Consider the following 26,199-nt stretch of genomic DNA (forward strand, 5'->3'; position numbering starts at 1 on the left):
AAACCAGCCTTAAGGCACTCGGTACAAATGCTGGAGATACCGTGCAGAGCTACTGAGCGATGGCAAATTCAGAATCCTGGTTTCCAAAACCTTGCCTCGCTTGCCTGTGCTCGCCCCGAGGCGCTGGATCGGCGTGGATCCGTGCCTGAAGGTAGCCACAGGGTGGCAGCGCTGCCCCACGCCGCTGTGAAGCCAGCCGGGGAACAGGAGAGCAAAACCGGGTACTCACAGCTGATTGAAGTGAGAACTTGAAATACTTATTTTTGACAAGAGAACCTAGTCATGCATTTCAAGGATTAAACTGAATCTAGCAGAAGAAAACACGCCAACTCTGAAGAATTAAAAATTTAAATTTCATATTGCTTCTTCTATCCTAATTAAAGCTATTTTGCTACCATATCACATAAGCAAAGTATATAATTACGGAACTTCAGTTTCAGAAAATTGCCAATTCAGTGAATACTCTGCAGTACACCCATATAAATATACATTTATATAATTTTCTTTTACAATATTCTTTATAAACATGAAGTCAACTTGACATCTGTTTTATTCGTCAGTCTGGGTGGTGAGTCTTTAATGGGCCACATTGCAGGCATATTTCTGGGCTTCCATGTGAAGCACAACAGCTTTTCCAAGAGAAAATATAAATGTAGCTGAAAGGTAGTTCATCACACAGGCTCCGCTCCCTACAGACAGGACAGGTGGGACAGTGCCAGATTTAGGGGATTGTCCTGGACAGAGAGAAGCAGTGCCATCCAGGAACCCCCTACTGTGTCCACATGTCCCATTCTGTCTGCCCTCTAAGTGTGCACCCTGTGCTTGCTTCCCAAGGATGAAAAACCTGCACACTGAATGACAGCAAAGCAGCAGCCTTTCTTTAGTCACTTCAACATTAGATACAAAAATAAAAGTAGTACTGAGAGCTTCACAGAACTCATGAGACATGGGTGTATTTGAGACTTTTCAGTCACCTGTTCATATCTTTGTTTCACTTGGGGTGCGTAGTCTACTTATACACCGAGCGACCACAGGTTTCTGCTGTGGACTATCCCTTCAATACCGAATAAAGATACTTCAAATTTAAAAACAAAACAAAACAACAGAAAACCCAACCAAAACTAAAATGATTTTTAAGACAAGCGACAGTGACCAGTCGTGCTGCAGTGCAAGATGCATGTAGGGAGCAGCAATGAAGGCATGGCAGGGTGCTGCTGCGGTGAGCCCTAATGCCCGCTGGCTGCTGTCAGACCCACGCTGACCACCCGGCTCGGGCAGAGATGCGTGCGGAGCGGCCAGGCCAGAGCAAGGGGCTGCGGCAGCAGAGGGGCACGGCCAGCGCGCCACAGAGAGCGCGGTGCGAGTGTGCACAGGGTCTGAGCTGAACACGGCACCAGCGCTCCCGCGCCTCGGCAGCCGAAGGCGCTGCCCCGGACGTGCTCGAGCTGGAGCATTATCAGCTCCACAAGCGTCAGGACAACAGACAATGGGAGAAGCCCATGCACAGGAAGCTCCAGCTGAACATGAGGAAGACCTTTACAGCGCGAGTGACCGCGCATGGAATGAATTGTCCAGAGAGGTTGAGGAGTCTCCCTCGCTGGAGATACTCAAATCCATCTGGACGCAGTGCCATGTGCTGTGGGCCGACCCTGCTCGAGCAGGGGTTCGGAGTCATGACCCACTGCGGTCCTGTGCCCTGTGGCTCCGCGCGGAGCGGCGCACGGGGGCCCGGCCGGGGCGCTCCCGGCTCCGGGGGCGGCGGACGGCAGCGGAAGCGCTGCAAGCGCGGCCCCCTCCCTCCCTCCTGCTCCCTCCCTCCGCGCCGTGACTTCCGGCGGCCGCTCTAGCCGCGCCGCGTCTATGCCCGCGGCGCTGGGGGATGTTTATTGTCGCGGCGAGTCGGCCCAGCACCCGGAGCGCCGCCGGGCGACCGGCACCCACCGACCGGCACCGCGCTGCCCTGACCGCCGCCCGCCCGCCCGCCCGCACGGTAACGGCCGCCGCCCGCCGACGGGCCGCGCTCCTGCTCCTCCTCCCCCTCGCCGCGTCTCGGCTCCGCGGGCCCGGCCCGGCAGGAGCCGCCGTCGCCGTTGAGCCCCCGCGTCCCGCCCCTCTCCGCCGCCGCCGCTGCACGGCCGAGGTGAGGGAGGCGGCGCGGGGCCTCCCCGCCCGGCCGCGGCCCTGCCGGCGCCTCCCGCCGCGGTGCCGATGGCGCCCGGGGCGGGAGGGTGAGCGTGGCCGGGGCAGGGAGGGGAAGGGGCAGGGCATCCTGCGGAGGAGCGGCCCGCTCGCCGAGCAGCGCGGCCGGCCCCGAGGGCTTTGTGGCGGCCCCGTGCCCTGCGGCCGCCCGTGCCCGCCCGAGCCGGCGCTGCCGAGCGGCGCAGATCGGCGTGGCCGGGCCGCCGCGCTGCCGGCGCTTTGTTTGTGCCCGCCGGCCGCGGAAGTTTCGGGCCGGGCTTGAGGGGGAGAAGGAATGGGCACTGACCAGAGCGGTGTGACGCTGGTGCGTGTGGGGCTTTGAGTGCGATTCCCACAGCGGCAATAGGAAGGAAGGGTACTCGTGCTTCCTCAGCCGGTAAAATGTTTCACTGTGAGGGGATAAGAGGCATACCCGTTGCCTTAAAGTGTTTTGTTACAGCTAAACATTTTTTACTTTCCTTACGACGTTTCATCATTTTGGAATGGCCACCTAACTTGTTAGTTCAGACTTTTGTCATGATTGTAATGATTTTCCACGTATTATAAAGTCCAAAAGCATTCTTATTAATGCTTGGCATTCAAGTATTCCTGGATGTTCTGAGGGAAAAATGGCACAAACTTGAGTTCAAGTGCATCTTGCTTTGAATATGAATGGACCTTCTGATGAGGGAAAGATTTGAGGAAAATGGCGTGTTATGAATTATTTAAAATATGCTTTCTTGTCTTGCTCTATACGCTGTTTGGTTTTATTCTCTCAAGTGGATTTGTGTTGGATGGCCCCACAGAAGTGTAGTAGACTTATCCAAGAGCAGGATTGAAGTCCTACTTGCTTATGATATAGCTGATATTATGACTTTGTGCATGGAACCAACTGAACAAATCCCTGCTTTGATACTGGCTTTGCATCTATTTGAAAATTGTCTCCCCCAAAATATGGTCATGACTCTGCAAATACTGAAAGGTGAGAACAGTAGCTTCAAGATGGCCTTTTGCTTTAGTCATAGTTTAACTTGCCATTGCAACAGAAAGTAAAAGCATGCCCCACTAGCTCCATGGCTGGAAATAAGAAAGTTGTTTGGAGTAGAGGATGTTTTGTACAGACAGTAATAACTGTGTTGCTCTTGGTTTCATGGGCACCATATGTGTCTAAGAAATCAAGCAGATTTCAGAGGTCTGTCACCTCCAGCATTTCATATGGACCCATTTCCTGAGAGGCTGAACACAAATCTTTAAAAGTACATCTTCCTTGGAAGGATGTAATAGTCTCTCCCCATTCCTGACAGGCTTTATTTATTCTCCATTCTCATATGGAAACGTTCTGTAGAGGTTCATGTTAACTTCTTCAAAGATGCCTTTCAGGCATTAGTTTGACAAATGTCTACTGACACAGTAGTGACCAATATCCCTTCAGCTGGGCTCTTGGAATTGTTTGTGGAGTTGGTCAGTTTGTGAACTGCTTTGGAGAAAGGTTAAAAATAACCAGTAAAAGTTGCTTATACTTAGACTGTTGGTGAAAAAGGTGTTTATTAAACTGTTCTGACATTAACATAACCATTGTTAGATATCCCTCATCTACCTTTATAGCTCCGAGTTTCTTGGATCAAAGGTAGTCAAGAGCTTAAAATAACACTTTGTTTATATACCCCATCCCAAGTGCCTTTCCTCTTTCTTTGATGATGGTGCTGTGGTTAGTTTGGAACTTTCTGAAGACAGATTGCTGGCTTTTTTAAGATTGTAAGATTTCCGTGCGGGCTGTTTTGTCTTCATGTGTGTTTATAGAGTATCTAAAATAGTATGTCTATGAATCTAACAGTGGATGTAGAGGTAATGCTTTAAGAACTTGAGTGTTCATTCCATTCACCCAGGTATTTCTTATTCTGTGGAGTTTCTCTAGTTTCAGTGTAGGATACATTACAGTGTCAAATATCCTTGCATTAAATTTTGTCGTTGTTTTTATTTTTGTGCTCATTATCATGCATAATCTATCTACTTTTTTTTTTCCTGTTTTTTTTTTTTTTTTTTTTTTTTCCTCTTAGGGTAATATTCCAGATGTGTCACTGAAATCTGTGTTGAAAAGAAAGAACAATCTTCTAAAATTTCCCTGATAAAACAATGCAAACTTCTGCAGAGATGTATTTAAACTTTTTTCCTCTGTCAGGGTAGATTGTGTTACGCTGGTGCAAAACAACTTGAAATCAAAGTTAGCTTGATTCTTCTGTTGGAGAAAATCAAATGAAGTACATAATTTAAAAGAAATGCTGTGCAAGTGGACAAATTATTTTCAAATTTAACCTATTATTAAATTAGCATTAGCTGGCAAAACATAATTTTAGAAATGAGATTTGGACTGCCAAAATTCTACAGTTCAGATGAGAGAACCTTCAAAGGGCAAAATTAATCAACAAAATCTAACCTGAGCTCAATAGAATCAACTTAAGCATTTGCAAATCCAGAACTGGAGAGAACCAGATGTTTGGTTTCTACTCAGCCTCTCTGTTGTGCAAGTGTAACTGCATAAGTATGGAATATAAATAGACTTATATGTAAGGATTATTTTCCTCATTTTGCAGAAAAGATATGGATATGCAGAAATTCAGGTTTTGGGAAATAACAGTCAGTGCTAGGGTAGTGTGTATGAAAAGCAGAGAATACAAGAGACAGCTGGGAAAGAGAGGATCAGAATGTTCCAGCTGGTCATGCTTGCCGGAGATATGTGTAAATAAGAGCAACATCTTTCTGTCTTGGACACTCTTAGATACTTTTTGTAAATATGTTATTCAGTTTTGGTCTTTGTGTGTGTGTAGTCCGTGTATTTTTAAAGAAAGCTTAAGTTGCTTTTGTTCTCATGGTTCCTCTGAATTTGAAGTTATTTAAGGCTTCTGAAAGAAAGGTAACAGGTCATCTTCTCTGTAGATTATTTTTTTCTGTGTTGTAAGTAAGGTGTGAGGCATTAAAATGAATGCTTGAATCAAAGATTGTGATACCTTAATGCTTGCTTTCTGCTCCGTCACAAGTATCCAAGCCTAGAAACCCCCTCTTTCCCAGCCATGCCTTGGAAGAGTTTTAACATTGTATTTGTATGCTTAATAGGAATGGGTGTATTCAAAATTATGGATATAATATATACAATTCCAAATTAAAAAGCCCCTCCTTTAGGATCTGATGTCTTGAGCTTTCAGAACATGGCTAATTAAAATGGGGGCACACCATTGTAATCTGTGTAATTTTTCTCCTCTTAATATCTATGCAAGTAGATTGTACTTCTATCCAAGATACATTGTAATTGCTGAAAACATCCTTACTGACAGCTCCACAGCCGCCTTTCTGCCTTAATAATAGATCTTTTCCTTTTAAATTATAATTTTTCTCTCTTTTCAACCACTTTTTCCTTTGTTCTGAATGATCACATGAGTTTTCTCCCTGGATCTTTTTAAGATAAGCCATGTTTTATGGGGACATTATTGTACAATACTACGGTTTGCTCAGTTGTTAGCAGCCTTTCAATGGTGTTATGCACAACACTGATGTTCTTTCAGAATGTAGAGGCTGAGTGAGCCAGCAGATGCTCTCTGATAACTGGGAGATACTGCTGATTGGAGGTATCTTGTGTACAATCTTTCCTGGGTTCCAGTAATGAACTCAGCAAGAGCCAGGAGTTGGAGCCAGCATGGAAAACAAATGCTTCTCTGAAGATGCCACGGGTTCCAGCTCTGTGCTGGCCCTGCCTGCATGCCATTCAAAATTTGCACATGTGCTATCTTTGGATCTGGTGCCATAAATTACTTGCCCAATCTGTAGTAGTCCATCAAAACCAGATGGGATAAGTAATTTCTAACTTTGAGCATTCATGTATTTTTTGGTTCAATAAAAAAGATTAGAAGAGGGATCTGGGAGTACTAATTAGTTACTGTTTGTTCTCTTCTTTGCCTGCATTCCCTCCACCCCCACACATAACCTTTGGTTTTTCTGTTTTCCTCTTGCTGTTTCTTCATCTCTTTTCCGTATTATCATCCATCTTGCCTTTTCTTATATTGGACAAGCCAACAATTACAGAATAATTCTTTCAGCAAGGAACAAGCTGCAGAGTGTGAGAAATAACCACCACAGCAGCTGCCCCAGTGCACATTGTGCACATCTGCATGTAGCTTGTTGCTTCTGTGTTGTCAGTGAGCAGTAGTCAAAGGTGTACCTTGAGTTCTTGGTTACAGACTATGGCCTGATGTTTAGGAAGGTATAGTCAGATGAAAATACTGATAATAACATTAGTGTTGTATCTTGAAGATTTTTAATACAGAACATAAGGCGAAAAACAATTAAAGTGTTACAAGTAATAGTCTGTTAGGCACATTATTGTTCTTGATGCATAGTGTCCTGCTTCTTCCATGGCAGTGACCATGTGAAGCGTTTCACATATGTGACAGTTCTTTGATTTTGGTCTTTGCTTTCCTTTTTGTTACTTTTGGATGAAATACTTCTAGTTAAAGTCCTTTCCACTGTATACCAGTGATGTTGCCTTGTCCCCTCTCATTTCTTCACTTGAGATTTCTTTGAGATGCCTACTGTCTTGGCTTTGTATGGTTGCAGAAGAGATGTCGGGCGTTCTTGAGCTGGAAGGAGTGCTAGCCCAGCTTCTGGTGTTAGGATTCTCTTTCCCAGCTGAGGTGTGGATGAGGAGTTGCCTTTAATATGCATGGGCAGCCTGGACACTTCCTGGGTGCCTTAGGTTTGCAGTGCATGCAGTGGGTGGCCACCCTGTGCCTTCAGTTACCTATGCTTTTCCTCAGAAACATTCCATCTCACTACAATGCCTTCCTGTGGGCAGTGCAGAGGGTCAGCCCAGAATGGTGCTGCCACCAGGACATTTTGTATAGTTTTCTTTCAGCTATTATTGGGACAGATAGGCCAAGAGTGCTGGATGAAGATGGGAAAGCTGTGGTAGCAGGCTGTCTACAGACTGCAGTTTGTATAACTGGTGTTAGTTCAAAGTTATTCATAGGCTCATTCATTCCAACACAAATGTCAAACTGTTCAGAATTATCAACTTCAGCAGTCAGAGAAGTATATTCTCCTGAGGTGTCTAATGACATCCTCAAACAAGCTGAGGAAAGATTATCCACTGGAGCTATGGAAGAAGGTTCAGTAATCTTTAGTGTCTTAATATACTTAGTAAGAATTGTAATGTATTTAACTGGCAATTTAAAATAGTCTTATGTATATATGTGTGTGTGTGTATGCACTTCAATGCACTTAATTTCTGTTAAGTCTGGCTACATGGCTTTGTTACCTCCTATTTTCTAGCACAAAGGATGCTGACCTCCACCTCCCCTCACACTGCTAAAGGAGTCAGAGCATAGTAACTTCTGCTTCTTGTCTCTTTTAAGGGGCAAATATATACAATGACATCAATAGGCAATTTTCTGTTGGTATGTTTAATTTTTTTCATTTTTGCTTCTCAGGATGTGATCTTCGTGGTGAGCTGGTGGGAAAATTGAGTTGTAAATCACCCCAATGGATGCGGACAGTGATGTTGCACTGGACATTTTAATCACAAATGTAGTGTGTGTTTTTAGAACAAGATGTCATTTAAACTTGAGGAAGATTGCATTAGAAGGAGCAAATGTGATATACAAGCGTGATGTTGGGGTAAGAGATTTAGCATACTTCAGTTATCTGTTTTTAGAAGTGTTCCTTAAGCTGAGCATTCTTCTGCTTAAAACTTGTGTATGGTGGATAGAGAAAAGCAGAATTTTCTTTCTCTATTTCTCTTGCTGTAGGTATTTAGTTCACTAATACACTACTTGTATGGTAATGGGAGTGATGAAATGCTGTCTCATGAGACAGCACTTGGTGAGATGAATATTGGGTACAAGGTATGTGATGAGGCCTCTTACACCTCAGGGTCTATTTTGCCTCCTAAAATTTGATGTCTGTGTCAAGAAAATATATCTTGATAAGGAGTCACCAATGTCAAATCACTGTAATAAGAAAAAAATCAGCATGGTGCTGTAGTTTTCAGTTTTTTATTCAGTGAAAAATACCTTCATTTGTGTACACTGAGTCATTGGCTATTTTGTGCTTATTTTGCTCTTCTCAGGAGCTAGAGTTTTTTGATTACTGAAAGATATGAAGGAACAGTTCAAGCCTGTCAAAACTAAAGGGAGTTTTAGTGTAACTTTAGTTGATTTGGGTAACAGGTTGTTTTTTTTTCCAGTATGAAATTGAATTACTCCTAATTTCCAATTTTTCTACTTTTCTTTTTAGAAGGTTTTAATGAAGCTTAGGAAACCTAGGATTACGGCCACAATTTGGTCCTCAGGAAAAGTTATTTGCACAGGAGCCACAAGGTGAGTTCATGAAGATTCTTTCTCTAGCTCTAAATCCTTGTGCATTTTAAAGTACAACATTGTAAATGAAGAAGAGATGGTACTTGCTGCTGCTTAGATTGGCTCACACTGGATCACATGTAGATCCTTGTCAAGCTTCATATTTGGGGGGAAGTTTTCTTTGTGAAGTTTTTGTCTCAGACAGTGCTGAAATCTTTAACAACATCAGTTTAGTCGTCTTGGGAGAGCAGCAGGGAAAACTGCCTTATTAAGAAAATCCTAAAGAGATTTGAGAAGCCTTTAAGAATTCTGTGTGTTTAGCTAGAATTTGAGACTTGGGAAGGAATGACCTTTCCTGAGGATATCTCTTATTTTTTCACAAAACCCCACTTGAATTAATCAAGTTTTACAGTGTTGAAGGACTGGAAAGAAGCAAAATCAGGCTCTCAGTTCAGATACATCTGATATTCAGTAAACTCTTAAGGGCTGAATTCCTTTAAGATATGTCTGCATTTCAAAGTAAGGATAAGGTAAGGTAAAATAGTACATTTGCATACTTTCTGTGTATGATCTCTGTTACAAAATTAAAGAGGATTGTTCAGGATGTTAACTCCAGACTACCCATGATCTTATTTATCTGTTAAGGGCACTTAAAATCATGTATGATTAGAACATGTCTCTCACTTCAGCTGAAGCCAAGTGCCAAGATTCTCTTAACCAGGGCATGAGGGACTCCATTGGAATGTCTATCTAGTTAAAATGTAATACTTGCAGTAGGATGAAGTGAAGGCTGTCCCCGAGATCATGGTTGATGTGCTACATTGTATAATGATTCATTTTGTAGTCTGAGTTGCTGTTGTGGTGTGTGTGTGTGTGCACAGCTATACTCCTGTTAATGCTAGATCCTTTTCTTTCTCCTTTGCAGTGAAGAAGAAGCTAAATTTGGTGCCAGACGACTAGCTCGTAGTCTACAGAAACTAGGTTTTCAGGTAATTCTGATGTAAAAGGACTTGTAGGACTCAAGCAATGCTGGTAGTTAATTTTTTAGAAAGAAACAAAGAAAAGGGAGCATAATGATTTAGCAGTTAACATGTTTTCTGTCAGATGCCCCTTTTGTGTTGGAATACATTTTCCAGATGCTGGTTAAAGAGAAGCTGTTTTGTTTTGTGGGTTTGACTTTTGTTTGGCAACTCAGAGCACTGCTTCTTCACTGGATAATGAAAAACAAAATTTGTTTAATATATGAACCACCCACAGATGTGGGGGTCAATTAGAATAGAATTTACAGTATCTCAAATTATTTATTTGGAAAGTGCTGAAACTTTACTGTAATTTGAACATAACATTCTCTCATTTCTGATGGAATAGCAGATACATTTCCATCTTAATAAGGGCAAGTTCGAACCTCTAAAATTAAAGAGGAAGGAAAAAAAGTGCTCCTGCACTGTCATGTTGCACAGCTGGAAATAAGCCAAATAAAATACTTAGGACAGGAAACACCCTTTTTTATCTGAGTTTGGGTTAACATTACCAGTCAGGAACACCACATGCATTTCATAGTAAGGGCTGAAAAACAGCAACATGAACCACTTATAATTACACGATTTGGTGCTCTAAAACTTCCTTGTAGTCTGTTGTGCTGTTTACAGACAAGTTCAGTTTAGGGACAGACAAATAGACACAGTATCTGTCACTTTTAGGGAGAGGCTACTTTTGATTATAGTACATGAAGGCAGTGTGGCAGCCTGTGCTGGTAATTCGCATCAGATTCCAGCAAAAGTGTGACAATCCTACTGTCACAAATGTGTACTTTGCACCCAGCCCTTTAAAGCTGGAATGGAATGTTGTCAGTGAGGTGCACAGTACTTCAGGATGGACACACCAAGTTTTGTCATAAAGTGAGCAGTTTGTATTTTGAAGATTAAGTTGATTTAAGACTAAGTTGCTGCTTTCTAACTACCTTTCTAAATATCTTTCTAATACCTTTCTAAAAAGTATAGATTGAAGAAGAACAGCCAGTTAAAGTTTAAGCAATCACAGAAAATGAGCAGAAGTTTCCCTGGTGACACTGCCAACACAGACCTCTCAGCAGTGTTGTTTCTTTGTATGGGGCTGTCTGTTGGCTATTTTGTTGTCATCTAAAGTGTCTGTGGTAAAGAATAACTGAAAGTTATTCAAATAGTTTCAGTTTAGTTTCAGAGAGTTAAGAGCAGAAAAACAGTTTGCTCTACTGGCCAGTGGATATTTAAAGCAAAACAGTTGTCACCTTTTTTCTTATTCTTAGCTTTAATACAAATGATGTGTAGGAATAAGGCATTAAGGAAGTTTGCAACAATATTTAAGCTTTTTCTCTACTTACTTTGATATTCCATGAGCTGTTAAATTTAGTTTCTTTTCAGTGGGGAGGTGTTTAGTTTCAGTTGAGTTTCTGTGTCTCATCCTTAAACAGCACTATAACTGTACTGCCGTAGTGACCATGATAAAACTGTGAGGTATCTACTTCAGCAGTTACTCCACCACAGGAGGATAATGTAAATGATCTGAGTCCATTAAGTACTCTTTAGATGCCTTTTAGAAAGGCATCAGTCTCAAGGTTCTAATTTTGACTCATGAAAATATTCTAAGCCATAGCCTTGTCTTTTTTTTTTTTTTTTTTTTTTTGCAACCCATGCATCTGACTTGCTGTAAATTTCTAATGTCTTTTTTTTCATCTCTTTTGAAAAGGTAATTTTCACAGATTTTAAAGTTGTGAATGTTTTAGCAGTGTGCAACATGCCCTTTGAGATCAGATTGCCAGAATTTACAAAGAATAACAGACCTCATGCGAGGTACGTAGGACTTTAAAGAATTTTCTTAAGCTTTTATTTTTTCAGTTCTAGATCTCTCTTTTTTACTTTTCATTTTGTTTTCTAGTTATGAACCAGAACTTCATCCTGCCGTGTGTTACAGAATAAAATCTCTCAGAGCTACCTTACAGATTTTTTCCACAGGCAGTATCACAGTTACAGGTATTTTAATGTCAAAAAATAAATATTTAACTTGTTGGGAATATTTAACTTTAGAGCCAGTAGGTTTGGGAAAGCAAGATGTTTAAAACAATCAAAAGATAATGTTGAAAGCATTTAGTTATCCCTTGCTACTAGTTTGTTTTTAAGTGAAAATGCCAGAAGAGTTGTAGAGAAAGTGTTATTATTGGTAGGTTCAAAAAATTAGTTAGACTGAATGTACACAGTCTGGTTTTTTCATGAAACCAAAAGTAAAATAGCACTTAAAAATGCAGGTAATTATTGCTTTTTAAAACATTTGAATTTTCTTCTTTTTTCTTCCGTTTGTAGAGATGTTAACTACACTGCATTTAGCATTAACATCCCTTTCATAAATACATATTTCCAAACTGCAGATTTGTGGAAACTCAGAGGATAGTATAGCATTTTGTCATAAATGAAGCTCAGCAATATTTGCAGTTCTTCAGACTTGTGCTCTCTTCTGTAAAGTTCAGCTAAGAGAACCACCACTGAATCACTGGCATCAGTGATTTTTCCCATGTAATCAGAGACATGATTGTCCTGGGTCTTGGAAAGGCCATGCCACTTTTTCCCTCTCATTTCAGAATTTTCAGTTTTCATTCTTTTTTTCTGTTTTCTTGTGAGATGTCCATCACCAGTGTACAGGTAGAAGTCATGTTTTTCAGAGAATACATGTTAAAATGCTAGAAAACTAAACAATCATTGTGTATCACTTTAGCAGGAATTATGTCTTGCAGTTGTTAGAGCTCAGCTACTGGTTCAGAAGCTGGGTTAGGATTTTTTTTATTTTTACATCTTGATTCCTTAACAAATGCCTATGTTTATGCAGAACATTTCCCAGAAGATACTGGAAGCAGTGTTTTCTAAAGAAGACAAACTTCCATTAGATTCAGTAATCTAAAAACGAAGGGCTAAAATGTATTTCAAGATTGCAGTATATGTTTGAAACAGTACAATTGGTCTAGCCAAAACTAGAAATGAAATTTAAAATAAATAAGAAGCCTTAGTATCACTGCAGTAATAAAAAGTTTTCAGCATATCTTGTCAGCCTTCTAATGAAATTCAGCTTCTCAATAAGATTTTTACTACTTCACTGCTTACAAAATTGCTTTGATATTTTCAGAATTTTCCTTTCAAATATGAAGGTAAATATAGTAAGCATAGAAGTTTTGCATCCTTCTAGTTTAGCTGCTGCAGTGAGTTTGAAACTTAACTCAGACCTGATTTTGTAGGCTTCTGCTTTGCATCTCTTCTAGAGGAAAAAAATGTCCAGAGTCTTAGACTTCTTAATCTAAAAATGTTTTAAATTACTTTTCAACCTCAGTGCACTCCTTCTCAAGTGTGTTCAGATGAAGTTTCTTTTAAAAATTCATGTTTCTGTAGTTCTAGTACTTGTAATACCTCTGACTCCAGGAATTTTATTTGAGATACATAATTAGAAATGTTACAAAAACCCAGGAAGGTGGGTTCTTTTTATGGGAAACGTTTAAAAATATTTCATTACTTCCATAAAATATAATAAAAATCACTAACAGATAATAGAAAGAAGTATTGTTTCTTTGATTCCAAAATGAGAAATGAGGGGGGTGCTTAGGGGGGTTTTGTAGTTTTGTTTTGTTTTTTCCTTCTGTTATATGCCCTAGAATAATAATAATCCAGCTTTTATATCTCTTGACACTTAGAGAGAGCAGCATTTTTTTGCTGGAACTATTTGCCTACTCATATTCTCACTTTTTGAAAGCTTCTCCTTTCCTGAGAACTTTCTTTTTTAATAGCAACCAAATTTAAGGAGGGTGCAGTATCTACCTAGAAGACAGGTGTCTTTCACCAGGCTTGTTTTAAGCTGAGTGCTTCACTCGACCAGTTTGAAAATATAGGAAGAATCCTATTCTTGTTCAGTTTCTTTCTGACTGAGCATGTAAAACAATAATTACATAAGTAATTTATGCTTAATTTATTGGTTTTGGGAGTAATTTTGAACAGTTCTCTATACTTGGAAGAAAGTTTTGAAGTCTGAAGTGGGGTTAAAAAACTCTGAGTTCCTACTCATCAAAGTGTCTGAGAAATTGCTCTTCTCCTTTATTTGCATCACCAAGCTTCTATCCAGAATTAATATCTTCTGGCATGCTACTGCTCACTTGTTTTATCTTAATTTTTCATTGTGTAAAGTGGTCTAGTACCAGCAGAAAGCATTGGTAGGTCATTTTTCCTTTTCCTTGCCTGGATGCTCATAGTAACCTCCATATGTTTCATCCTGGGATGATAAAACCATTCCCTGGCTTGCAGGTTTTGTCCTGAGATCAATGATGAAGCTATTTGCAGAACCCAGGATAGAAAGTAATGGTCTATAATTTTCAAACCTAAAATAACCTTGTTTGAAATGTACTTCCGTTAAATCCAGCATCATTTAACAGTAGCTTTTGTTGGTGGTTTTTTAAAGCAAAAGCTAAAAGTGGCTAGGCTTGAAGAAAGACAAATTCCTAGAAGATTGACATAAGTAAAAGAACTCATGTTACCTCTGCCACTCAGCCTCTTCTCTGGGCTGTTTCAGTCAGTAAATGGAAAATCAGCCAAGTTGTTATGAAATTAAATGACAGTATTATTTCACTGTACTCTGTCCATTGACAGATGTAGAGCATCTTGCAGACTTACTCACCAGAAAAGACTTTCACATGAAAAATGATCAAAGAAAAACTGTTATGTTAGGAGAAATGGGGGAGCACTTACTGTCTGTGGTATTAAGCTGTGATTGCTAATAATATTAAGGTTTTTTTAAAGGTGCTGTTATTGTTTTAATTTCTGATTCCATGATCTTTCTCTTCCTACTGCCTTTTTTTTTTTCTTTAACTGTCTCTCAGGGCCAAACGTAAAGGCAGTTGCCAGTGCTGTGGAACAGATTTATCCATTCGTGTTTGAAAGCAGGAAATAAATTCTGTAATTCACCACTTGATGGTTAGGTTCCCTAACCGAGCACCTTCAAAGACTGCTGCACATTGGACTAAAAGCAAAAAGGAAAACTGGACCAACCATAGCAGAGGAATACAGACTCTTTTACTTGCTCATGGCCACAGTATAGACTCCAGTTCTTTTGGATTTTACTCTTAACAGTGCTGTATTGTAAAAACAGAAGTTTACAAGATATGAAATTGCTGCTTTTAAAAAGACATTCTATTTATTTTTGCAGTAATTTCTGTGTATTCATAAGCAAAGCTGTCACGATGTGCACTACCTTTAAGACTTTCTTTTTTTTTTTTTTTTTAGCTTGAGCTTGTGTTTTATTTGTGAATAGTCTTTTACATTTTTGTATGCTGAATATTGGGCACCAAAGAAGCTGTAAAAGTTATCTTTTTCACCTGATGAATGTGCACAAATAAAAGTTTGGAAAATATTTCTCTTCATACCTGTTCTGTTATGTTCCTTCCCTTTTTATATTATGACTAAAATTGTATAATTGCAAATTAATTTGAAACAATGTAAGAATAGTCTTTTGCTGATACCTTCTGTTTCTGTTTGTAGTATGTGTAAAACTGTGCGTGGGTTAGATTGAAATCTATAGTAGTTAACGTATGTTTATCTGAGGATGAAATTTGGTTTGTTCCCGGTTCTCTTAACATGCCAGACCAAGTATTTTCTTGTTGTTACATGAAGAGAAGACATTTCTAAATATAAAGGTCTACAGCAAGTGTTTTCCTGTAGATGACTTGTAGAATATGCTGAGTTGGAAGGGAGCCATCAGGATCACCGAATCCAGCTCCTGGCCCTGCACAGGACACCCCAAGAGTGACACCATGTGCCTGAGAGCATTGTCCAAATGCTTCTTGAACTCTGTCAGGCTTGGTGCTGTCACCACTTCCCTGGGGAGCCTGTTCCAGTGCCCAGCCACCCCCTGGGTGAAAAACTTTTTCCTGGTACCTGTACTAAACCTCCTGTGACTCAGCTTCACGCTGTTTGCTCAAGTCCTCTCACTGGTCAGGAGAGTGAAGAGATCGGCACCTGCCCTTCTGCTTCCCCTCGTGAGGATGTTGAAGACCACAGTGAGGTCTCTCCTCAGTCTCTTCTTCTCCAAGCTGAACAAACCAAGTGACCTCAGCCCCTCCTCATACAGCTTCCCCTTCAGACCCTTCACCATCCTTGTGGCCCTCTCTTGGAACTTTCTGATAGCTTAATTATGTTATCAACTTATGAAGCTACTGTAGGAAAAACAACTGCCTTGTCCACCTACTCAATGCAAAAGAAAAAAATTTAAATGGGAACTTCAGGAAAATTGTTGTGCTTCAACTGGAGAAGATGCTGTGGTCACTCTAGTCCAGCCCCAACCTATTGCTGAATGATTAACACAGACCTTTTCTACACTCTTCTTACTGTATACTGTTTTAATGACAGGAGCTGCCAACAAGCAATGACGCTTGATTCTGGCATGTATTATTATTGGTATTAATCTTGGACTTGGAAGCCAGTAGGTGTTTCTCTCAAAAAGTGCACATTTGAAGCAGAAGAGAGGTGAATGCTTAAAAGTAACTGCAAATGCTACTTTTAAAAAGATACAATAAATATGTATAAATGTATGTATGTCTTCTTTCCCTATCTCACTGAACAGAAAAGTAACACTGCTCTTGCATGCTGCAGGTAATGTTAAGTTCTAGGGGGTGCTAAAAATAGTAAACTGAGCTGTTACTGTACCAGAAATCACAGCTTTGAAAGAAAGGTGAAAGAACATCTGGAGGAAGCAAGTGCCTGGCACGAAGGATTTCATCTGCCTGAGGAGGTGGTGTAGGACTTGGGGCTGCCCATAATGACTTTGTACAGAAGATATGTAAAGGAAGGAGTACTATAGGAAATGCTTCACCAAATCCCTCAGAACTAAAAGAAATAAACAGAACTTGGCCATAAGTCCTAAGTGATATGTTAATAAAAGCCTCTGTGTAGGTGTCAGGAGAATGGTTTGGGTTGGAAGGGACCTTCAAGACCGTCTATTTCCAACCCCCCTGCCATGGGCAGAGTCACCTTCCACTAGACCAGGCTGTTTAGAGCCCCATCCAACCTGGCCTTAACCGCATCTAAGGATGGGGCATCCACTACTCCAGGCAACATGTTTCAGTACCTCACCATCCTCACAGTAAAGAACTTCTTCCTTATACCTACTGTAAACTTACCCTCTTTTAATTTGAAGCTGCTCCTCCTTGTCCTGTCATGACATGCCATTGTATAAGGTCCTTCTCCATCTTCCTTATAGGTTACCTTCAGGTAGTGGCAAGTTGGAATTAGGTCTTCTCTTTTCCAGATGAACAATCCAAATTCTCTCACCTTTTCCTCACAGGACAGGTGCTCCATCCCTTGAATCATCTTGGTGGCCTCCTCTGGACTCACTCCAGCAGCTTCATGTTCCTGTGCCTGGGCCCCCAGAGCTGGATGCAGCCCTGCAGGTGGGGTCTCACCAGGGAGGAGCAGAATCCCCTCCCTTGCCCAGCTGGCCAGGCTGCTTTTGAGACAGCCCAGGATACAACTGGCTCTCTGGGATCCAAGTGCATATTGCTGGGTCATGTCCAGCCTCTCATCCACCAGAACCTCCAAGTCATTCTGGGCAGGGCTGCTCCCAGTCTGTTCATTCCCAGCCTGTGTTGATAACCAGGTGTTGGCCTGGACCCAGGTCCAGCACCCTGCACTTGGCCTTGTCAAACCACATGAGATTCGCATGGGCCTACTTCTTGAGCTTGTAAGAGGGCTTATCACCATGAAATTATGAATATGAAATCATGATTAGTTGAGTTCAACAGTCAGGGAATTCAATGTAGCAATCTATATGTAGCAAAGCTTGGTATATCTAAGTTTTCCAGTTTGTATCAAAATAATGTGTACCTTGGCACTCCTGATGTAGGTGAGGATTTTGTGCATAGTCAAAGAGCAATAAAACCACCACCAGGGAATGCTAGTTATTATTATTACAATTTAGAAAAAGCAGAAGGTATTTGAACAATGAACAAAATTGTAATGGATTTTGAGGGACAAAGTGTAGTCCCAAACTGATGAATGAGGATTTATCCATTACAGCTACAATAACTGTTGTAGATTAGGCTTGCCTCTTCAGATCAAATTACAAAGCTCTTGAGTGCTACCAGTGAATATTTGGAGCTTTTATGAAGCATATATGTCTCCTAAATTTATCTGTGGAGAAAAAGGAACATTATGCTTTGTTAGCACTGCCACGTAGTGTGAAATCTGTCTCTTAGAACAAAAATGAAAGCTAATAATGAGCTGCAATGTATTAAAATGGGCACTAGTTCTTTTGAACTGCTGCCTAGATCCATGCTAGCAGTTTGAAGCCTTTGTAACAATCCATAACAGAGCCAAAAAGCACACTACCAAACTTGCAGGGTAGTATTGAAGAAAATAATAGAAATAAAAGATGCCTTGAAATGTGTGCCCACCTGTCCTTCAAGCTCTAAGGGAGCCCCAAACTGTGAAAACTGTATTTTAAAATTTCTGATGATGAAAGGCATCTGGTGCTGTATGCTTATTCTCAGGAATATCACTTCTTTTCCTACTGCTTTAAATAGTTAGGTCCCCACCTCAGTTTGGAATAGAATTTGCTGCTGATGCTTTCTACTGTGTGCACACACAGCCCCCCATTCCCCATCGTCACCAGTTAGCATTTGTTCCTTTGCTGTGTTGTGCTGCCTCCAGCTGGTCTTGCTACCAACTCCTGCATCCTCAGTAGGAGATCCAGGCCAGACTCTGTGTCCCAGCATGCTGGCTCTCACCAACAGTGTGGGGAGCAATGCATCTCTTCCTCAGTGACCATGCTTTCTAGAGCACTATTCACCTGTCCCTGGTTTCTCCGTGTGGATCCCATGCAAAACTCCCCACAGTGCTCAGCTGTAGCACTGGCAGTGCCATAAAAAGTTCATTTCACATTCTTTAGAGAGAAGGGTTGGTTCTATTTATACACCCTACTAAGGGCAGTAGATTAATAACTCTGACTCATTGCTGGCTTGTGGGTTGTCACAGCTACTGGAACTTTTCCTGCAGTTTCTAGCATTCTCTGACTAGAAGTTAATGTTACCAGAGAAATTTGTGCTTATGTTTTTGGAATTGTGTCCTTCTGAATTTCAAACTAGTCTTTCCCAGCTTAGTGTTGCCTGCATATTTAATAAGCATATTCTGTTCTGTAATCCAGTCCATCGATGAAGATACTGAATAATTTTAGATCTGGGACAAATTCCTTTGTGCAGTGCTTCAGAGATCCAGAGATGAGATTTGCAAAATGTTTTCCTTTTTTTCCGTTATATTTTCATAGTTGATGAGATGGTGAGTGCCAGCTCTGTGTCATCAGATGTGCAGGCTTTGTTATGAAAGACTGTACAATTAAGGCTACATTTATAGGCTATATAAGGCTAAGTCTGTAGGACTACAATTGAGATTGTAGCTATAATGATTTGAAAAATCCTTGACTACAGCATCATCACTTCTAGGAGTTATCTGAAGGTCTATAACTGTCTCATTAGTAAAACCAGTATTGAAACTATCATTTTTTCAGGAATGTGGCATTTTTATTTATTTGTTTCTGCACTAAATAGATGTGCATAGGAAAAGTTTAGAAGAGCTTCCAATGATCCCAAAACCTATAAACTGGGGAGACAATTTCTATGGTATGTTCTAAGTTAAATTTATTTCTTAAGAACATTCAGAAAATTTATTACAGCACATGTTTGTTTGGGAAGCTGCAATGCTGAGAAAGGTTTGCAGAAGCCCCTTTCACTAAATACAATGTAATAGAAATTATAAACCAGTACAGGCTTGGATTGTGTGTGCAAACATCTGCTATCTAGAGGCAGCTATCAGAAAACAGTACCTGCCAGAGCAAATGGGGACGCAAAAGGAAATGCAAATAGACCACTACCAGATAAAGTCCAGGATCAGGAAATGGATTAATTTCCTGCAATATAATTTTAAAATACAGTGATACTAAATATTATTGCATTTAATCCCAGGCACTTGTTAGTATAAGAATGATGTTGACAGCATATTTGAAAGACTACCCAGAGTCACCTTAATATTTCTCATTCTGAAGCTGACTTAGTAGAATGCTTGATATTGCTAACCACCCTCCAGTATAGACATGAAGCAGGTGAAGAGATTTTCATTACACATCAGTGCTATAAAATTAAGGTTCTCATGCTGAGGTAACTAAACTTTCAGTGGCTTCAGGCAAATAATGGCCTAGGCTTCAATAGTTTGTTTTCAGGTTTTGGACATGAACTCACTGTCTTGACTAGGCTTGATGTAGAAATTTGTGATGTCAGTATCTAGAAGTGCAATCTAATGAGAACTGATATGCTTTGCTCAGAAGTAAAACTTTATCTGTGTCAGTATGTCACTTTTCCTTCAGTGCGGAACACAGTCAGGTGGTTTTAATGCTATGAGACAGCAAATAAAGTGGGATCACGTGCTTAGTTCAAACTGGTATCTGCACTCCAGCTGACTCTGTCAGTCTTGCTGCCTCAATGAAATGCTGGAAGAAATGCCATTTTGTGGCTACAGACAGTCAACATGTTTTAAAGCATGCTACGTTGTTTTTTCTTTAAACAAAGAACCATTTATTTATCTGCTAATAAATATTTATCTACTGATCACTCTAACAACATCTATTATCAACTGCTAAGAAAAAAAAAGACCAATGTTCTTTTATGGGAGCCATATGGATAACCCTTTATAGAGGCATGTTGAGTACTTCAGGATACACTTGCTGAGCAGTAACCAAGAATTGGAAATAATTTATGATCTACAGTGATTACGGTTCCTGAACTCCCTATGTGCTGCCATGTACCACACAATTCTCACTTTCTGAGTCCAAAAGCCAAAGTCTAGTGTGCCCTGCATTGAGAAACAAAATTATTTTGGCATCAACACTGGTACCTTCAGTTTCCAACTTTCCTGGAAATGAGAGGCCAAAGAAATCCTCTCTCCTGTAAGGCCATCATCAGTTTATATTGATTATACAAATCATAAAATCAATAAGGTTGGAAATGAGCTCCAATATCATCAAGTCCAGTCTTTGACTAAACACCACCATGCCAACTGAACCATAGCACTAAGTGCCACATCCAGTTATTTCTTGAACACTTCCAGAGATGATGACTCCACCACCTCCCTGGGCAGCCCATTCCAATGCTTAACCAGTGAAAAAATTCTTCCAGCTACCTGGCCCGAACCTCCTCTGGTGCAACTTGAGGCCATTTCTTTTCACCCTGTCACTGATTGCCTGGAAGAAGAGGCCTACCCTCACCTGGCTACAATGTCTTTTCAGGTAGTTGTAGAGAGAGTGATGCATTTCATGTCCCACATTAAACAATTTGACAATGTTTTCTGAGGAGTATTTCCTAGGTCACTGAATCCTGGCCCTACTGAGAAAATGTATGTAAAATTCCTCTTACAAGTTGACATTGCGTCATAAATAATTAAGCTCAACTGAACAAGATCCTTTTTCAAATCTTGTTAAGCTGAATCCTAAATTAATTTATAAAAACTTTATATCTAGTAGTTCTGCACTAATATCATCCTTTGCATTCCATAGTTGTCCATTTTTTGTTCCAGAGCACTGTTTTCCTTAACTTACTGACAGAGAGCTGTTAACCCTTTTCAGCCCCATTTTTGCTAACCTAAACAGACCTGTCTTTGGTAGGATCCTTCATGAGACTTTTTTTTCTCCCTGATTCTTCTTTGCACTTCTTCCAGACTGAACTCTCATTGAATATGAATACAAGAATTGTGTGCAATGTTCTGATTTCCAAGAGGTGAATAACCTCAGGGGATCTAAGGGATGCTGGTTTGAAACAGACAGAGGCAAGATTTCCAGCTAGTTATAAACTATAACAACTTTTAATGTTGGCTGTAAACTGCCACTGAAAGAAGTTCTACGAAGAAATAAAAACAGAATATCTTGTGTATAACAACAACACGTGTCCCATAAGAGTGTGAGCATCACAGAGCATTTTTCTTTTGTTGATCAGATTTTGGTGAAGGCTGCTTTGCTTGTTCCTCGTCTAGTAGAGCTGCTCTTTCTCTCTCCTGGCGAGTTCCACCGGCACCAGTTTCTCTCTGCGCTGGCTCACCCCGCACAGGGGAGTCCTCCCGTATTTCCTGCAGAGGCACAAACCCCGCACGCATTGGCGGCTGCGGCAGCCGGCAGAGCGCTCTGCCTGCGGCACACGGGACAGCTTTCCCTGCCTCCCAGGGTGGGGCTGGGGCCGGCAGGACGGCAGAGCCGCCCGGAGCGCCTCCCCAGCGCCAGGGACGCTCCGGGACGCTCCGGGATATTCCGGGTTGCCCTGAAATGCCCCGGGATGCTACAGGGTGCTCCAGGTTGCCATGGAATGCCCTGAGATGCCCCGGGATGCTACAGGATGCTCCGGGATGCTCTGGGATGCTCCGGGATGCCCCGGGATGCCCCGATATGCCCCGGGATGCTCCGAGATGCCTCGAAATGCTACAGAATGCTGCGGGATGCTCCTGGGGCTGCCTGCGCTTCCCCGCCTGCCCGCGCGGGGGCGACTCCTCCGCACGCTCCGCCCGGAGCGCCCGCGCACCGCCGGTCCCGGCTCCGGCTCCGGCTCCGGCAGGGATGGATGCCTTTCCCCAAGAGGAGGGGAAGGGATAGCCCGAGGGCCAGTGGTTATTCCTTAAACTAATCAGTCCATAAACAAGTCCTTCAGGCCTGGCTGAGTGGCAAATATTCTCCTGTAATCTAAAAAACACTAATATAGGATGATACTAAGATGGTCACACTAATTACTTTTAGGGACAAAATAAAGTATCTAGACTCGTAGGTTGGTTTAGGTCGAAAAAGGCCTGTAAAATTATCAAGCTGTTAACCTAACACTTCTGTCTTCAATATGAGACTATGTCCTCAAATACCCGATCTAGACAATTTTTAAACAACTCCAGGGATAGTGATTCCACCACTTCCCAGAGAAGCCCCTTCCAACACCTTACCACCCTTTCAGTGAATAAATTTTTTGTAATGTCCCATCTAAGCCTCCCCGATGCAATTTTAGACCATTTCTTCTTGTCCTGTTACTTGTTGCTTGGGAGAAGAGAAAGACCCTCACCTGTCTACAGCACTTGGTAAGGACACAAGAAAAATTTGTCTACAACAGCTATCAAAATTCACATGGAGCCTTGAAGTGACACCCAGGAAAAGCCAATTTGAAATTCAAGATTTCTCCTTCCCATTTTCTGCATGCAACCCAAAACACACAGTCCTAAATGCAAGATCAGAGTCACACTCTCATCCAGGAATGCCAGACAGCAAAAGTGCTGGGGAGCCAAGCTTGGCTGCAGGTGTTCCTCAGAGGGACTCAAAAATCACCTTGCCTTTAGGACTGGTCCTTCAGCACCAGTAAAATGTTTGGCTGGCTACTGAAATCAACATGTGCCAGCTCAAGCCTTGAAAGAATTGCAAAATTCCCACATAGTTTCCTTTTGTTTTTCCAATATGTTGATAGGCTTTGTCCCTTTGGCTCTTGGGGGATGCAGTCACACACTTGATACTTACTCTTTAGCTAGTTCCATGGATATTTGCTCCAAAGAGCATCCTTTTGTCTCTGGTATAAACATGATAACAAAAGCCAGTGATGCTAGGCTCATTATTGTGTAAATGAAGCACACCCAGGACAAGCCAATGAGCTCTACAAAGGAAGAAAACGTCTTTTTTAATATTCAAATATTTCAATTCTTCTTCCTGTTGCTGTATTTTATAGGACACATTCCCTAATGCACAGGAGAAGTTAGAAAGAAGCTAGGTTGCTATTCTTAGCTCACATATATCAAAAAAGAAGAGTGGCTTTGCTTTCTCTAATACTCCTTGTGAAAGAAAATTAATGAGTTCATATTAGCCCACTTGGCATGAATGTATTGGTTTATTTTATTTGCAATCTGGATGAAGAGACTGAGTAGCCATTGTTACTGGTTTGTGGGAAGGCAGTGAGGAGTGCCTTGAATTTTTGTCTGTGTCTGATTTTGGTACACATCCTTTCTTGGAGCAAATCCAAGCATTTTTCACACTATTACAGTTGTCTCCTGCTAATCCTCCCCATCTGCCAGTGCCCAGAATTTCCACTGCAAGTCATGGATGCTGTGCCAGAAAGTGATCCAGGAGTGAACTCCTAATGGGGCCATCCAAGAGCTGGTGTTTTTCTGAGCCTACAGTCCAGGGGCAGGTAGATCCTCAGGCCAAGGGATGCACCCTGCAGCCCCTGGAAAGTAAAGTGTATACAAACCCAACCATCTGCTGCATCCCCCTTAGCCCTTTTCCCTGCTAAGATAAATCTGGACAGTTGAGATATCTGTCAGTTTTGTCATGAGCTGAAAATTGCAGCTGAAGCTTCTAATCCAGCTGGCACCTCTGCATCAGCACCTAGGTGCAGATGCTGCTGGCCACTGCGACCTCCATGTGTATTCATTTGACAGAAAAATTTGCAATCCTGCCTTTCTGCCCTAGATGAGGAATGCATATTTTCTTGTACTTACATTTCCATAAATCCAGATTAGACCCAGTTAAGCCAAGGGAGTTTAGCAGTCTTTGAAACTGAGATGGGGATAACAGCGAGATGAACATTAACAACTAACACTGCATGACAAGAGGGGACATCCCAGTGAAGCAGCTGACACTGAGCACCTGAGCTCTGCACTAGGTGGTTTTGGGGACATTTCTTAGGAATGACTCAAGTCTGGTCCACAGACTGAGCAAGTGCTGGCAGCCAGACTGCCTACAATATGCATTTTCTCGTTTGTTTTTTGTCCAAAAGCTTGTGCAGCTCAAGAGTGCAGTTCTGTGATGCAAACTGATGGGCAGTGAGTGGGAGTAACTGGATGGTGTCCTTTTGAAGAAGACCCTTGATACAATTAAAGTGAGAGTGGGAGCACAGTGAACTTTACCTCTCATATTTTTCCTAGTTTTAATCAGGATAGAGGATGTATTTTTCTCTTTCTCTCTCTCTTTTTTTTTTTTTTTTTTTTTTTTTTTTTTTGTAATGTAACACACTCATTTTCAAATCTGTCTCAAAAAACATCTAACGTGCTGAAAACTATCTTGACTTTTTGTGAGTTGATTGCCTGCCTCTGGTGGAGACTCAAGGGAAACCTGGAATTTCTGCTTTCTCATATATTTTGATTTTCAGCACATATTTTCCTCACAAGAAGACTGAAAACTAAAATTTGCAAAGCCTCATATTATATAGAATTAGAAAAATAAACTTGCAAATCAACAAATTTTAGCATTGGCACTTAACCTTCCCCTTTGATTATCATCACATTAAATGTCATATATAGTAGTTGATTTTCTCACATTAAAATGTGAAAGTTTTAACTCACAAAGACATTTTTCCTAAAGAAAATTTTCTGAAAGCCAAGACGTTCCTGTGAAAATGAATGAATTAAATGGGATTGAATTTAAAATTTTTTCTGATCAGAAAAGCTGTGATCTGATCTAGAACAGAACTTGCATTGATTTCAGAAGATGCAGGACTTAATCCTAAACATGATGTATTTTCAGCCTACCAAGGCACTGGTGTTTTTCAGAGTTTCACAGCCTGTGGAGTTGGTGTGCAAGTTGATCTGACAGCCAGCACTGTGAGGCTGAAGTTACTGGCACAAAGATGTGGTGAGAAGGGAGAAGTTACACTGGCACCTAAACAGAGATCTTGTCTCCTGGGCTTTCACAGCTGCAATTTTAGCAATGCTTTTGTAAAAGAGAGACTTAGTTCACCCACTAGGAGAATACCAACTTGGAAGGACATGGAGAAATCTTACCAGTTACAGTCAAAAACGTCAAGGAGATGAGGAGATTTATACCCCAGTTCATGCTAGATGTCAAAGCCATGGCCCGTCCTCTGATCCCACCAGGGAAAATTTCACTCAGGACCAACCAGGACACTGAAATACAAGGAAAAAAAAAATGTTTCTTTGGTAGGATTGGTCTTCTTGCTGTAAATCTAGGTAGTCCATGGATTCAGGTGAGGCCACCTGAAAGAATAAGTTGATTTTCAGGGGGTTAGATTTGCAAGGGCCCTTCATCCCTGCCAGTGGGTGCCTGAGCCAGTGACAGGTGGCACTGCACTGGGGAGGTGAGCTCTGACTGCACACCTGGGTATGAAAGTGAGTTCTGACTGAATAACTCCTGAGTGACATAACACTAATGGAAGTGGGGCAGCAAACCAAAGCAATCCTCAGCCTCAGAGGGGCACTCTGTGTTTATGCCACTTTATAAATCAACCTGCCACACTGAAGTATGCTTGCTATTCCAGCTCTCTGCTCCACATAAATGAGATTGCTGAGGAATAAATGAAGAGAGAAGGACTGATTTTTGACTCCTTCATATCACGCCACGCCACACCACAGGTGATCTAAATGCTGGTGCTGCTAGCTCAAAAAAGCAAATTCACACATGAAGAGCTGGCTGTGTAATCACTTTGATAGCAAGGGGAAAAAAAAAAGATCAAAAAAAAAAAAAAAAAAAGACAAATTTTTGGACTATTCCTGATTATCAGAAAACAAATTAACAAAAACCAAACCACAAACAAACCCAAAGCTCAGCCAAAAATCTGCTCTACCCTCTCCTTCTGTTGGCAAGCAAGATGCATTAGGAGAGTTGTGGG

General features: G+C 41.3%; 2 protein-coding genes across 4 annotated transcripts in view; one reads left to right on the forward strand and one right to left on the reverse strand.

Annotated features, from left to right (window-relative positions):
- The first annotated feature begins 1,820 nt into the window (after window positions 1-1,820).
- Window positions 1,821-14,946, forward strand: TBPL1 (TATA-box binding protein like 1). Of its 3 annotated transcripts, none has more exons than XM_079298860.1 (7): window positions 1,821-1,990; window positions 7,656-7,842; window positions 8,461-8,543; window positions 9,448-9,511; window positions 11,247-11,350; window positions 11,436-11,530; window positions 14,407-14,946. In XM_079298860.1, the coding sequence occupies exons 2-7, from the start codon at window positions 7,708-7,710 to the stop codon at window positions 14,475-14,477; spliced, it is 552 nt and encodes a 183-aa protein (XP_079154986.1). In that variant the 5' UTR covers window positions 1,821-1,990; window positions 7,656-7,707; the 3' UTR covers window positions 14,478-14,946. The 3 variants fall into 3 exon arrangements, with proteins under 3 accessions (XP_079154986.1, XP_079154987.1, XP_079154988.1); XM_079298861.1 differs by lacking the exon at window positions 1,821-1,990 and adding an exon at window positions 2,003-2,140; XM_079298862.1 differs by lacking the exon at window positions 1,821-1,990 and adding an exon at window positions 3,910-3,933.
- Window positions 14,947-20,732: 5,786 nt separating this feature from the next.
- SLC2A12 (solute carrier family 2 member 12) overlaps window positions 20,733-26,199 on the reverse strand; it is a 31,247-nt gene continuing 25,780 nt past the window's right edge. The window contains exons 3-5 of the mRNA XM_079297984.1: window positions 25,355-25,477; window positions 23,100-23,232; window positions 20,733-21,685 (exon numbers count right to left, since the gene is read on the reverse strand). Of these exons, the coding sequence (XP_079154110.1) occupies window positions 21,589-21,685; window positions 23,100-23,232; window positions 25,355-25,477 (353 nt within the window). The 3' untranslated portion in view covers window positions 20,733-21,588. The remainder of the gene's footprint in view (window positions 21,686-23,099; window positions 23,233-25,354; window positions 25,478-26,199) is intronic.

This window comes from Erithacus rubecula (assembly GCF_903797595.1).
Source record: "Erithacus rubecula genome assembly, chromosome: 2".
NCBI lineage: Eukaryota > Metazoa > Chordata > Aves > Passeriformes > Muscicapidae > Erithacus > Erithacus rubecula.